Source organism: Notolepis coatsorum, assembly GCF_963971535.1.
Source record: "Notolepis coatsorum genome assembly, chromosome: 19".
NCBI classification, from domain to species: domain Eukaryota; kingdom Metazoa; phylum Chordata; class Actinopteri; order Aulopiformes; family Paralepididae; genus Notolepis; species Notolepis coatsorum.
Window position 1 is genome coordinate 41,063,957 of NC_140183.1, and position 15,926 is coordinate 41,079,882.

The window sequence follows — 15,926 nt, forward strand, 5'->3', positions numbered from 1 at the left end:
ATGTCAAGTTCTTCCAAGAGGAAATAATGGTATATTTCAGACATTTATAGGATGCAGCAGAGAGCAGTCAGTCTTTCAGTCAGACATTTAGAGGGTTCAAAAGAGAACAGCATGTCTCTCAGTCACTCACCTGCTTCTAGCATCTTTCTGCCATCTGGTAACAGGTTGAGTAGTACCGACAGTCTGTTCCATAGACTCTGAGAACTCTGCAGAGAACATATTGAGAATTGAATGAATGGCGTTGACGACTGTCCCTTTAAAATGCCTACTTCTAATACCTCATCACTGCAAGGACAACACAAGATATTCCTTCCTCTTACCTGTGCACACATTAGAATAATGTCCGTGTTTGTCCTTAGCCAATCGACGAAGACCTTCACCACCTGGATGAGCCCCTGATTGGTCAGGATCTCCAGTCTCTCGGAGAGGGTCTTTTCGCTGTGTACTGACTGGTTGCTGTGTTGGCTGCCTTCAGAATCAGAGTCTAGGTCTATGGGGGTTAGGAGACAAAGGAGGAACAGATGGAGGTCAATAGAGAATTTGCTAAATGAGCATAATGGACAGTCAGATCAAAGACACAATCTTGGATTATAGAATGTTCTGTCATAGAGGAGTTTCTGTTATGATAGGATTCCAGAATATATTTAGTCTGATACCGATAACCAATGACTGTTTGTCATGATCGATAATATTTTCCCATTTCAATATGTGGTCTGCATTTTAAAAGGTTCCTACAGCAGGGCTGTACACTGCGACGAGATTATCGCAAATTGCCCCTTAACTTGGCCCGTGCGAGTGGAAAATAATATTTGGGGGCAACCTTGCGAGTAGTGATTTCAACCCTTCATTCGCATTTCACTCCTAAATTAATCCATACAAATTAGACAAAAAAAATAGTAAAACATTAGCCTACAACCAGGGCTGTACAGTGGGACATAATGTCACGCCGGTGCTATGAAAAAATCGGTCGGCGATGAATGAACTTACTACGATAACCTGTGTGGAAAAAAAGATTTGCGTGTGGAGTGAATCTGGGCCACGCTATATACTTGGTAATTGTAGTCTATCGTGCGCCAAAGAAGAACTTCCTTTCAATAAGTTTAAGCCGCTAATTTTGCTCTGCAAGAACAACGGAGCGGATATCAGTCCATCTTATGACAACCACGTCCGATGTGGAGAGATGATAAGAGACCATAGCCGATTAAATTAAGTCTGATCTGGCAGTGATGATTACAACGACGGGGACACGGACACTTCTAACGTTCAGCCATGTATTAGGTGAGTCGCCCACAGGACGTTTTTCAATACTTAAATACTGTCTACTTAAATTTAAATAAAGTATCAACCTATCTATCTAATAATGAGACAATATGCAAATAAGATAATACTAATAATTGTCACGGTTCCCCGTATGAAAGTGGCTTGCAACTTACTGCTGGTCAAATCACTTTTTATTTCTCGTTCTGCATAGTATTACATTCCTCTTCTATAAACAATCAAAGTCCCACCGTAAGAGCCTCATACGGGTCAATTAAAGCTTTTTGATTAGCGTGAAAGTAGTAAAAACGGTAGAATGGAAAATAATCCCTTTACATCCGTTTCTGTAGTCTATTTCAATGCTGTTTTGCACGTGCAAGTACACAAACAAAAACTGCATGGCAAAAAGAATCAACAGAAAAGCCTGCTAGATAATAATCATTGGTCGTCCACATCTTCCCAGGCTTGCTCATCGGGCCAATGATGATAACAATCTTAAAAATGGAATAACAGCCGATACTGATATGGTTGCTGATATCGTGCATCCCTAAAATATGTTATATATGTTCAAATAGATTCCAGATTATAGTTTATAGCAGATTAGAGCTAAGAAAAGTGGTGTGGAAACTGTAGATTACCGTTTTCTTTCATTCCGTTGGCAGTACCAGGGCTCATGTCGCAGGGCAGGTCCCCAGGCGGAGGGGGCATCTCCTGGGACGGGGTGGCGGAGGCCTCTGTGGGGGTGGGGGTGGGGATACTGGATGAGGTGGAGGCAGGGGGCCTCAGCAGCACGTTGCTAAAGGTGGGCGCCAGGCGGAAGCAGCGCTTGGCCTGAAAGAGCTGCGAGGACATGGCCTGGAGGTTGCTGCTGATGCTGGGGTCGCTGCAGGGCAGCAGGGGCCCGTTGGTGGTGGGAGGGGTGTTGCCGTCTCCGTCCCCACCCTCCTCCTTGGTCTGCTCTTCGTCTTCCTCCTCCCCCTCCTGGTGCTCCCGAGCACGGCTCTCCAGGCTGTCCGAGTTCTCTGGATTTTCCGCGTCCTCTATGTCTTCCAGGTCGGAGCGGGACTCCTGGCTGTTCATGTCCGAGTCAGTCTCCACGTCGAAGGCCGTGCCGCCCTCCTCCTCCTCTTCCTCTGAGCCGCTAGCCCAAACCCCCTCCTCCCCCAGCGGGTCCCTCTTGTTCTCCTTTGCCAGGGAGGAGGCGGAGGAGTCGAGTGGGGGCCCGGACAAGGTGGCACCGCCCGTGGAGTCAGCACGCTCCCTCCTTTCATCCTCCTCCTCCTCCTCTTCATCGCTCTCGAAGCCCTCGCTCAGGTCGCTCTCGTCCTCGTGGCGGCCGTCCTTCCGGGCGCCGCGGCGGCGGCGGAGTCGGGAGAGGCGGGTGTACTTCTTCTTCTGCCTCTGCTTGTCCTCCTCCAGCTTGCGCTGCTCGGCCGACATGCCGCTCTTCTTGGCGCCGCCGCCCTCCTTCTCCTCCTCACCGTCCTCGTCCTCCGGCTCCAGGGAGCCGTTCTGCAGGGGCCTCTCGTCAGAGCGGTCCGTCAGCGGGCCGGACAGATCTCTCATCTCGGGGTCATCTTGGAGAAAAATATGACGTCGTTATTTTAACCTACTCTCAAGGGGCGAAGGGAAACACTAGAAGTTAATGGGATAGTCAAAAATGACGTCAGATAATAAATAGTTACCGTACTTTTTCTCTTACTTTCTCATGTTTATATTTGCTTTATTTTCTTTTAACAACCTTAACACATTGTCTGCCACGCAGTATGCCCATCCTTATGCCCAGTCTGCCAGTGCTGTAACCCTATGGAGATGTTTACCTTCTTTGCAGGGCTATAACTTTTTTAATATTATAGCTATATCGACATTACTATGGCCCATTCAACATCGGGTATCTATCGTTCCGGATGTGGGAACGTTATATTTTTTCATTCATACATTGTTGTGTTAGTACCGTCGAGAATATAAGTATGTTTTTAAGGTTTTCTGCAGTAATTCCTAAAACACGAGTTATAGGCCCTGACGCATAGGATAGATTATCGATTGGCGTTTCTTTCCTATACACGCTATATTAAAAAATTCAAATGTATATGATCGGTATACATTATGCTTCATCATGCATGAAGGAAAGGGGGGGGGGGTCGTTTATAATTCCTTGATCGTCAGTAACGGCTTTATTTAGTATGGGTTGATATGTTGATCAGATGGATTGCCGTGAAATGAATAAACAATCGGGCTGAAAATAACGTTATATTCCTCTTACCGTTCGCCGATGAGACTGGAGGAAAGATATTCCAATTATTTGACGTCGATCTGCTAGATCCATTTCCCGTTTGTATGACGCAATAAACGCCGAAATCATATTGATTATTGCGTTTCGAAAGCGATCCCATGCACTCGAGTGTGTATCTAGACCCGCGTTACAAGATATTACTGCCGGAGGAATTTCCTCGATGCACCGAGCGCCACTTCCGGTTTGGCTTGGAGTGTAACTCGCCCGACATCGACCAGGCGGCGGTATTGAGGCGTTGCAATATCAGACAGGGTCCAGCTGCAGTCCCGGAGGGAGGCTGGATGAATTATGAATGCCATGGCGAAAAAATTAAATATTTATCCCAAAAACGAGTTAACTCGTTTCTGGCGCACAACGCATGGCGGGCAATAACGAGTATACTCGTTTTTGGCGTCCAATGTGTTAAAAACATACATCCAAAAATTCGAATATTTCTTTAAATAAGGAAAGAAAATAAAAAAATAAAAGAGCGAAATGAAAAATTATTAAAATTATAATTAAAACAACATAAATCGGCAGCTACATTCTCTATAGGGAGGTGTAGTGGTTACGTCATTGTTGTTTCCGGTCAAATCTAAATTGTCTCGTTTAAAACGAATAAAATGCTTAAACAATAATGTTAGTGATAGAAGGGAACTCATTTTGTGCAAAAATGGAAAGCTTGCCAATGTTCATGAGGCAGAATTATTACAATAGCCGATAATACATTTTTCCAATGATAAATCCCTATATGGGTGGACCGCGCGGGAAACTAAAGTGACGTCAGAGTCAGACTACACCTCCCTATACAAAGGGGGCCGCAAAGTTTGGCTTTAATATTTCTACAATATGGCTCCATATATATCTGAGGAGCCTTATATTGTGAGTCTGAGTTTCTCAGTTTGAGATGCTGCATCACTTCTCTCAGCCACTGAGTCCAGCTCGGTGGTCGAGGAGACTTCCAGTGAAGAAGGATCAGTCTCCTACTGTAGCAACGAGACACATTTTGTTATCTGGAGTTTAGTTCCAGAGAGATTTTCATTGTCTTCTCCTACTATACCAAAAATAACTATCATAGGATCTGGTTGAATTACCATTTTGTGTTATTGAACTCATTGAAATTGAACTCAATTATGTCACAGTGGGGATCTACGTTTGGGAACATTTTGATTTCAGAGAGTTTGACAATTGAGGAATGCAGGCAATGCAGCACCTTAACTTGAATGAGGCCATGTTGAGCAGATTGAGGCCATATGTTCCCCTTCTAGGCCCCATTACTCTGCAGTCAAAGCCACTCCATGATTATGTCACATTAGATACATTTTACAAACAAATACATTTATTTTACAAATTTTAAGCAATGAGTTTAATGCCATGTTTTTGTTGTCATTGATATGCCATGCTTTAGGTAGCCTGAGTGCTGTTAGTAACAGGTGAATTAGGTAGCCTGAGTGCTGTTAGTAACAGGTGAATTGGGTATCCTGAGTGCTGTTAGGGTGCTTTCACATATAGTTTGTGGACTCGGTGCGGTTCTGGTGGTGAAGTTGCAACATTGTTGCATTCTTCATTTGGTTCGTCTGCATTCACACAGCAATTTGTCAAGCGCACCAAAACTTTCTGAACAATGTCACGCGGTCGAAAAGGGCGCTCGTCTATTGGACAATAGAGAGTGGAAATGTGTGTGTGTGGCTGCGAGCTCGTGTGTGCGCGCGCATGTGTGTGTGTATGTCTGTGTGTGTGGACTGCGAGCCCTGTCTGACTCCAGATCAGCGGAGGCAGAGTTTTTTATTTTGACATGGCATTGATCCATTGTTCTATTGAAGCTCATTACCACCATCCTCTCGCTAAACAACTTGTACACCGTGTTGTTTTTATGAGTGCCCACAAGTAGCTGTTTTATTTGGTCTTCTGCCCATATGTGTACAGTGTGCTTGTTTTGCAGTGAATGCCGCACGCCGTGGTAATAATAATAATAAGCCGCAGTGTTTTTTCTTCCTTCTACCCAAGATGCACAGTTTATCAGGAGACATGTTTAGGCTACAGTGTGCTTGTTTTGCCGTGAATGCCGCGCACCGCGGTAATAATAATAATAAGCCGCTGTGTTTTTTTCTTCCTTCTACCCAAGATGCACAGTTTATCAGGAGACATGTTTAGGCTACAGTGTGCTTGTTTTACAGTGAATGCCGCGCGCCGAGGTAATAATAATAATAAGCCGCTGTGTTTTTTTCTTCCTTCTACCCAAGATGCACAGTTTATCAGGTGACTTCCTATATTTGGTACGCGTTTGGTCCGATGAAGCAAACCGAGACCTATGTTTTTTGGCGGACGAGAGTTGGCGTGTTTGGTCCGCACTAGAGTTCGACTGCGCATTCACACAAACCCAAAAAAGCGGACTATCGAATTCTGGTCCGATAGTCCGGACCAAACAGCTCCTGTGTGAAAGCGACCGTAGTAACAGGTGAATTAGGTAGCCTGAGTGCTGTTAGTAACAGGTGAATTGGGTATCCCGAGTGCTGTTAGTAACAGGTGAATTGGGTAGCCTGAGTGCCATTAGTAAACATTTATATTAGCTGGCCTACACCTGAGTGCTGTTGGTAACAGGTGCATTAGATAGACTACGCCTGAGTGCTGTTGGTAACAGCCAGGTGCATTAGATAGACTACGCCTGAGTGCTGTTAGTAACAGGTGCATTAGATAGTCTGAGTGCTGTTAGTAACAGGTGCATTAGATAGTCTGAGTGCTGTTAGTAACAGGTGCATTAGGTAGTCTGAGTGCTGTTAGTAACAGGTGCATTAGGTAGTCTGAGTGCTGTTAGTAACAGGTGCATTAGATAGTCTGAGTGCTGTTAGTAACAGGTGCATTAGGTAGTCTGAGTGCTGTTAGTAACAGGTGCATTAGGTAGTCCGAGTGCTGTTAGTAACAGGTGCATTAGGTAGTCTTGCAACCAAAACTTTTTATTTAATCGTTTTATTTACATTTCGGCAAAACATCTGTCATACGATCAACTTGATTGGGGCCATAGGAACCGAAAGGCACATCAATAAAATATTCCCACATTCTCAAGTAAAAAGATTGTGTTTTGCACGCTGCGGAAACACCAAACCTCCCCCACTAGGCTGTGTAAAAGAACACAAGTAGTAATTAAGCACTAATTGCATGTGAATTAAAACTCTACCTGATAGTTGAGTGATCTGAGTGAAGACTGCAGGTGAAGGATGAAGATCTCCCTCCTCCTCTTCCTCACCTACGTTTTCGGTGCGCAGTGGTGGCACCTGGCTCTCCCCTTCCTCCAGCTCAGCCTGCAGGCGTATGTTGACGTGGTTGACGAGGTGGGAGAACAGGGCCAGTGTGAAGGCTATGGATGCGCTGTACTGTTTGGATCCTACCAGAAAACAACAGAAGTACACAGATTTGACAGAGGTATCTTTTTTTCTTTTTCCTCACACATCCATCTAATAAACTCCAATATGAATGTTTTCCCAAATAGAGATTTAAGAAAACAATGACAAATAACTGATTGCACGATACTCGACACGACAGTAAGTGTGGTATTTTGACAGCATCTCCACGTGTTAATTTGAAGAAGATCCGACTTGGATTGAAATGTTGTGTATTAAAAAAAACTCTTTGAGCAAGAGCTTAACACTCCTTCATGGTTTTTCACAGTTTGGCTCAGTGCCAATGAAAGGGGGATGTGCGTAGAATCTATCACAAACGTCTACTCGCGAGCATGCCTACTTTTGCGGGGGGGAACCCAAACACCATTCATGTAGATCGCTACTGGCCCTTCTTGGCAAGACACATGCATTTGTTAAAATGTTGGCTTTGTTATGTTATTTGCTTAAAGTTGTCACGCAATTACTTTCCAACACTAGTAGCCACCATTAACACTTTGGACGCCAAGAACGAGTTACGCCGTTTTTGCCCGCCATGCGTTGAACGCCAAGAACGACTTACGCCATTTTTGGGATCAATATTTCATTTTTTCGCCATGGCATTCATAATTCATCCAGCCAACCTCCGGACTCCAGCGGGACCCTGTATGAGATTGCAACGCCTCAATACCACCGCCTGGTGGATGGCCGGGCGAGTTACACTCTCGCCAAAACCGGAAGTGCCGATCGGTGCGTCAAGGAAATCCCTCCGGCAGTGATATCTTGTTACGTGGCTCCAGACAAACACTATAGTGCATTTGGATCGCTTTCTAAACTTAATCAATATGATTTCTGCGTTTATTGCGCCATACAAACCGGAAATGGATGTAGGAGATCTGCGTCAAATAATTGGGATCCTTTTCCTCCAGTCTCATCGGCGAACGGTAAGAGGACAGTAACGTTATTTTCAGCCCGATTGTTTATTCATTTCACTGCAAACCATCTGATCAATATATCAACCCATACTAAATAAAGCCGTTACTGACGATCAAGGAATTATAAACGACCCCCCCCCCCCCCTTTCCTTCACGCATGATGAAGCATAATGTATACCGATCATATACATTTGAATTTTTTAATATAGCGTGTATAGGAAAGAAACGCCAATCGATAATCTATCATATGCGTCAGGGCCTATAACTCTCGTTTTTGGAATTACAGCAGAAAAGATTAAAAACATACTTATATTCTAGACGGTATTAACACAACAATGTATGAATGAAAAAATATAACGTTCCCACATCCTGAACGATAGATAATCGATGTTGAATGGGCCATAGTAATGTCAATATAGCAATACAATTTAAAAAGTTATAGCCCTGCAAAGAAGGTAAACATCTCCATAGGCTTTCAACGGTGGCAGACTGGGTATATTGATGGATATAACTAGGGATGGCCGATATTATCGGCCGACCGATATTATCGGCCGATATCGGCAGTAAAATGTGATATCGGAAAATATCGGTATCGGTACAAATTTAAAAGAAAACAATAACAATATTGCATCCAGTGAAATTATTAGTTACCTGAAATTATTCCGTTTTTTTGGGGGGGAAAACCCTGCATATATCGGTATCGGTTGATATCGGTATCGGAAATTAAGAGTTGGACAATATCGGAATATCGGTATCGGTAAAAAAGCCAATATCGAGCATCCCTAGATATAACCCATGGCGCCCAATGTGTTAAGCCTTGGTGCCATTCTGAAAAGTGATGTTTGACCCGTCTTCAAGCATGCCCCTTCAATTTTCCCCCATTCATGGACATTTAATATTACGCTTATTTATCTCTGGGTGACCCAACACTAACAGGTAATGACTATTTCTGGGACTTGATAGTCTTCAGCATGATTTACTTCTGTTTATTTTATTCTAAAGTTGTAGATTGTGAACAAATGCCGCCTACCCAGTGTTTAGTCTCTACAAAAAGAGGCGTGGCCTGAACACAGCGCAGTGCCGCATTATCCAACCCCCTCCCACCCACTCCACTGACCTCCCCTCTTGAGGCTGTGCACCACCATGAGGCAGGTGACCACCATCTTGAAGACCAGGGCGTCAGGCAGCACGGGGCAGGTGCTGTCGCTGTGCTGCTGCGGCTCCTCCTCCTCCTCGCTGGGTGGGTGGTGAGCGGTGCCGTGGGCCGGTGGGGGAAGGTAGAACAGCACCAGGTTGAAGTCCTCCAGCACCGACTGACACAGTGCCGTCAGCTCTGTCTCCATCAGGCTGCAGGAAACACACGGGTGTTATGTGGACATATACTTTCCTAATGCTGTTACGTTGCTGTGTTATGATTGATTAATAGATAGATAGATAGATAGATAGATAGATAGATAGATAGATAGATAGATAGATAGATAGATAGATAGATAGATAGATAGATAGATAGATAGATAGATAGATAGATAGATAGATAGATAGATAGATAGATAGATACTTTATTGCCATTTCAACACATGGTTGATTGGGATTTGTATCGGTGCAATGCTCATTACATCATAAAACAGTGGAAAAAACATACAGTATAAAAACATACAATATAAAAACATACAAGAATACATACAATGCAATCCCTGAAGTAGAAATATTTCACAAACATAGAAAAAAAAACCTGCATAAAAGAGCTCAGTGCTCCATTTAAAGTGCATATTGCCTTAACACTTGCAGCGATTTATGCCTCAGAGGACAGCGGTTTGTTTACAAACCTATGTACTTTCTAAGAGATATATATATCATTTATAGTATTGCCATCTGTCCATTCTCATTGTCACTTGAGTGCATAAACCGTGCCTTCATAATGGCTTAAAGAAAATAAAAATCCATCGGTTGGTTGTCATTTTATAGCGTCGTGAATATAAGGTTTATCGCGCTTTTCGTCTAGTCTTTTTTCCAGGAAGCTAGATAATAGGCTAAACGTTGGCGCCGTTATATCGAACGCCATTTCTGCTGTATATATACGAATGAAATAAAACAAACTGCGTAGCATCCGGACTATTACAGAGCATCTATGGATGAAACACGTATATACTCGTGGAAGGACGGCATAGTGTTAACACATTCCTGGCCAACCACATATATATACGTGTTTGGGAGCCGACCGTTAAAGGCCAACCACGTATATACGTGGTAAACTCTTTTTTGCTTTTATTCCATTTTAATATCCCGGATGTTGTCAGAGCTGTATTTTGGCTGGAAATGGCATATTGGGACTCCGAAAGTGCAGTACCGGCCAAATCCTGGTATTGCCGCCGTCTCGAGAATGCAGTTCCCCCTGTTGCAGACCGGGTGTAACTTTTTTTTCGCTCTGGGTTAGCTTTTCTGTTAGCCTAAAGCTATGGCTTCACCAGATCGCCTGGAATACTTTTTCAGAGGCAGCACTTGATTTGCGTATAACGTTAGCATAACATTGAGCAAGCTACATGACCAGCACTTCGGCCCGGGAGTGTTGGGAGAACGCTCCCCTGTACTCTACTGTGGTTCAGATTAATACAGTCTCGAGTCCAGGATATGAAAATAAATCCTGATTTCATCTGTGAGTTGTAAACTGTATGGAAACGTGAAGTTAGCTCATGCTACTGGAAAACGGACGCCTCGTCATTAAATGAAGTTAAAAATGATGACGCCCCTTTTATTTTACCGCGGATCTCGCGGTTGTCTGTTCCCCAACGGGATTGCGGTGATGCGGTTATCGCGACAGCCCTAGTTGTAGCGCACACTCAACCATTCGCTCAACAACAGAGCGAGTGGAAATACTGACACTTCCTCAAACGGGTTGACGTGCGCGGGTGCCAACAGAGAGAATCAACAATTCGCTCAACAACAGAGCAGAGGGAATAATGCGGAAGCGGTCTCCCTGTCCCTGTCTCTCTCCACCTGCATTTTACACACAATCGATCGAGCCGCTCATACAGCGCACACACGCGCACGGAGTGATCTATCCTCTCTCTCTCCCTCTCTCTCCACCTGCATTTTACACACAATCGCTCGAGCCGCTCACAGCGCACACGCGTGCACGGAGTGATCTATTCGCTCTCTCTCTCTCTCTCTCGTATGTATCACGCTGTGTGGGTGACTGTCACTCAAAGCGCTTATGGGCAGAGCCCAGCCCAAAACAGCTTGAAATCTTGAAGTGGAAAAATGCTGCTTTAGAGTACTTGATTAGAAATACAAAACAATGCATTTTTTTTTTTAAACCTTACAGATGTTACAGACTCACAGGAATTGTGTAAAATAGCCCAAATAGTGAAAGGAATAGCATAACACGAGACCTTTAACACTTTGAATGCCAACGACGTGTATTGTCGTCTTATCAGACCCCCCGTTGAGTGCCGACGACGTGCATTGTCTTTTGATTTTTTTATTAGCAATCTGAATTCATATTTCATCAACCACGTCTCCCGTTGGTACAGCAGACCCTCTAGGAGCTCAGATGGGAAAATACCGCCCCCTATCGTCTATCCCTGTGTAACTGCAGGCCATTCGATTAGACTGGTGGATGTGTGGGGGGGGAGCCTACTGGCTCCACTATGCTGGCGAGCCGTCTGATGAACATGGAAGTGATCGCGAGTTGGAATGCAGCGTGGAATATATATTTACAGCAGCCAATAATCAATCAATAAACGCGATCGATATTTGGAATGGCGATCAGGAATTGGAATAATCTTTTTGGAGAACATCTGATCTAAGGTAAGGAGTCTATGTTACCAGTCTTGGGGTAATCGGAGCTGTTTTGACCTATATCTCAGCATGTGCCGTGTGTGTATGTGTGTGTGTGTGTGTGTGTGTGTGTGTGTGTGTGTGTGATGTTGAGGAAATGAGAATAGATTTTTTTCAGCCCGCCTCTATAGCGTGCACAAGTACACATATACTATCGATAATCTAGCGTTTATTTTAAAACGATTCATAAATAGGCCGACAAATGACAACGTGTCTAGTGTATTCGAGAATATTCCAATAAATTCATTCGTCTTAGAGATGTTTAAGACAGTATATGTGGAATCTTGTGGACATATACTTTCCTAATGCTGTTACATTGTTGCATTATGTGGACATATACTTCTCTAATGCCGTTACGTTTTTTTTTTTTATATATATATATATATTTTTTTTTTTAAACAAACACAAACATAAACATACGTTGTTGTGGTATGTGGACATATACTTTCCTAATGATGTTACATTGTTGCATTATGTGGATATATACTTCTCTAATGCTGTACATTGTTGCGTTATGTGGACATATACTTTCCTAATGCTGTTACGTTGTTGCGTTATGTGGACATATACTTTCCTAACACCGCTACGTTGTTGTGGACATATACTTAGGGCTGGGCGATAAAACGATAATTATTGCAATATATTTTAATAATCGATATCGATTGATAATAAAAAATATATCAATACAAAAAAAGTATTATTATATATATTTTTTGTGACGTGCAACAGGGCAGTTTTTTTATCCACTTTTCTGTTTTTCTCCCATCCCAATTTAGTCGTGCCAATTCCCCCCTCCCCTGTCTTGATCGTTGCTCGCATGTGCCCCCCACTGGTCGGTCGTAGGGAGGGTTGAAGAATCTATCGCATGTCCCCTCCGATACATGCGGAGTCAGCCAGCCACTTCTTTTCACCTGCCAGCGCGGACTCTCATTGGCGAGGTACAACGTGTGGGAGGCTCACACTACCCTCGACATCTCCTGTCCTTGCTGTGCAGGCGCCCTGATCGACCTGTAGTCGGTCAGGGCTGTTTACAACGACCAGATTACCACCCATCGACTCCCCTCCCGTTGACTCTGCCAATTGAGTCAGTATGACGGCCGGCCCAAGCCGGAGCCGGAGGAAACACTGACAGCCGGATTCGATTCCGGTGTCTCACGCGTTGGTGACGAGCGCTTAGACCGCTGCGCCACCCAGCCGCCCCGCAACAGGGCAGTTTTAAAACCAGAGACAGTGGACAGACTTGTCTTTGGCTTTGCTTGTCCAAATGACAATACTGACCAAATTGAGATTTATTTCTCTTGTCCATTTATTTTGTTTGCTTTCTAATTTAAAATACAGTTTGAAACCGTCTGTACACAGTAGGCTATGTGTGCTAGCAGAGCTGGTCTCCAGTCACGAGTCACGGTGCACATGTGCGGCGGTTTGTCCACCAAAAAAGCGCCAAAAGATAGAAAAGAAACTAGCAGAGCCAGAACTATTCAACTCCCCTGGAGCCACAGCCAGCAGAGAAGCCCGTTTATTTTCGCTTTCAAACCAGCTGCAGCCTGAGAACTGGAGTGTGAGGGGCTGTAACACTAAAGATGGCAGCAACGACAAAGAATTGCTGCAAATTCTGCTATATTTCTTTTAATACTTATAACAATATGGATAATTATCGATGTAGAGTGATATGATAACATTATCATATCGTTATCGTGATATCATTTTTGGCCATATCGCCCAGCCCTACATATACTTAATGCTGTTGTGTTATATGGACATATACTTCCCTAATGCTGTTACGTTGTTGTGTTATGTGGATATATACTTTCCTAGTGTTAACCCACGGTTTCCCAAGGCCATGACAGGTAGGCAATGTTTTGAGGCATTGTAGAAGCTTCCTCACCTGTTCTTGGGCTGCAGTAGACTCTGGAGGTACATAAAGCTGACCAGGAGGCGCTTGATGTCTTTAGATCTGAAGAGAACAGGGTAGAAATGTTAGGACGATATTATTATAGTAGTTAGTTAGTCAACCATCCATCTACACTATGGTAGAAAAAATTTAAGAATGCATGGGTTCAATCAAAGATAGTAGATAAGAAAAAGATAACTGGCATTGATTCTGGGAATGTCCACCAGAAACACCTTTCCAGTTTGGTACTTTTAAATTTAATCGCAATCGCAATATCTGTCAGAAAAATCACAATTAGATTATTTCCCAAAATCGTGCAGCCCTAATATCTATACACGTTTCGATGGTCAAATACGCTTAGGCGACGGAATTTCTAGGCGATCAATGTGAATCTATGTCCCTGCAGGAGGAGTGGCCACTGGCCAAGCAGAAATGAAAGTTAGTGTGATTCAACCCAAGCCATTGCAGTTCAGACACGGACGATACTGCCACCTGGCGATAGTCGATCGGCATTGCAGTTCTAATGTGTGGGGATGGTCGAAAATTATGCAGATCGCTCTGGGCAAGTCTGTAGAGTGTGGATCAAAGTAAAAAGATCTACTACTTTTTACGTTTTTGGCACTCAACCGTCGGCACCCAATAACGACTTTCGGCGCCAGCTATTAGACGGAGCCCGTCATAGCAAGGCCACGCTTTAAAAGATAGGAGTGCGTCACCTTGTTTGTAGAGCTATAAATATTCTATATTATAGCTATGGATACAATACTATGGCCTATTTGACATCACCTATCTATCGTTAAATATGTGAAAACGAATCCATTTTTCCATGTTCCCGTGTTATACCGTGGTGAATATAAGTATGGTTTTAGAGCGGTCTGGGGTAATTCCCGAAATGCTGAGCTATAGCCTTATACGTCAATTCTACTATAGACGTTGCCGTTTCTTCCCTGTACACGCTATTATTCTCAAATCAAATCTATATCATAGGTATTATGTTTCATCATGAATGCATGAAAGGGGGGGGGGGTCGTTTCTGATTATTTGATTGTCAGTAACGGGATTCGTATTGAATAAAAGAAATAACGCGTCAAATATCCCCAATCCATATGTTGTGGTGAGTTATGCCGTGGACCAAATAGACATTGGATTTACCAGATGGCGATCAAACAATAGACCTATCTCAAACCCTGCCCTCTTTTCTTGATCCTCCAATCACAACTGTCGCTTACCCTTTTGTTTGTCCGAGGTAAGCGACAGTTGTGATTGGAGGATCAAGAAAAGAGGGCAGGGTTTGAGATAGGTCCATTGGAATATTATTTTTGGAATACTCCCGATCACAGGTAAGGACTATCTGAAGTAAATTTTTGCTTGATCCTGCAATGCTTTTATACCGATCAGGCTGACAAGCGTTTTTAGTGTTCAATGCGAATACCGTTACTAAAATTCAAATAATGAGAAACGACCCCCCCCCCCCCCCCCTTTCATGCATTCATGATGGAACATAATAGCTATGATGTAGATTTGATTTCGGGATAATAGCATATACAGGCAAGACATGGCAACATCTATAGTGGAATCGAAGTATAGGGCTTTAACTCAGGATTTCATGAATTACCCTAGACCGCTCTAAAACCATACTTATATTCACCACGGTATAACACGGGAACGTATGGATGGAAACATTTATTATTTCTCACATTTTGAACGTTAGATAGGTGATGTCAAATGGGCCATAGTATTGTATCCATAGCTATAATATAGAATATAGTTATAGCTCTACAAACAAGGTGACTCAGTCCTATATTTTAACATGTGGCAATGCGACCACAGGGCCCAGACTAATCCCCGGTGCTGAATGAGTTAACCTCTTAAGCCCTAGCCATATTTTCAGAAAATTCGCCTAAAAGTACATACCCAAGTAAATGCAAGATTGCTTCACTTCTACAACGTCCATTTGTATGTTCTTGGTACCTAGGGACAACTATGGACCTCAGGGAATGTATTCCCAGTGTCTATTGTGTCTGTTACTATGCTTGACTAAATTGTAATGAACCAAAGGAGAATATAATTATTTATTTATTTTTCCATCTTTGACGGTGAATAACACCATGCTAACATTGACCAGACGTGAAAAATTGCCACTGAGCTCATTCAGCACCTTCTTGAGATCAAGTGTACTAAAAATCTAAGCAAATTAATAAAGGGCAGATGATTTACAAGGGGGTCTTGTAGATACAGTAATGGATATTGCCATCCGGACACATGCAATTTGAAATATGAATATAGAATATCAGGCCTATAAATGACCTTATTATGGCCAAGTCATATATCTATGGATTAGGCCAAATCTCTTCTTTCTG

At 43.3% G+C, this 15,926-nt stretch overlaps 1 protein-coding gene across 1 annotated transcript in view; it reads right to left on the bottom strand.

Annotated features, from left to right (window-relative positions):
- The window catches only part of smg5 (SMG5 nonsense mediated mRNA decay factor), a 94,686-nt gene that overhangs the window by 25,875 nt on the left and 52,885 nt on the right, over positions 1–15,926 (bottom strand). The window contains exons 9-14 of the mRNA XM_084336248.1: positions 13,561–13,629; positions 8,956–9,185; positions 6,705–6,911; positions 1,896–2,834; positions 321–490; positions 131–206 (exon numbers count right to left, since the gene is read on the bottom strand). Coding sequence (XP_084192374.1) covers positions 131–206; positions 321–490; positions 1,896–2,834; positions 6,705–6,911; positions 8,956–9,185; positions 13,561–13,629 — 1,691 coding nt within the window. The remainder of the gene's footprint in view (positions 1–130; positions 207–320; positions 491–1,895; positions 2,835–6,704; positions 6,912–8,955; positions 9,186–13,560; positions 13,630–15,926) is intronic.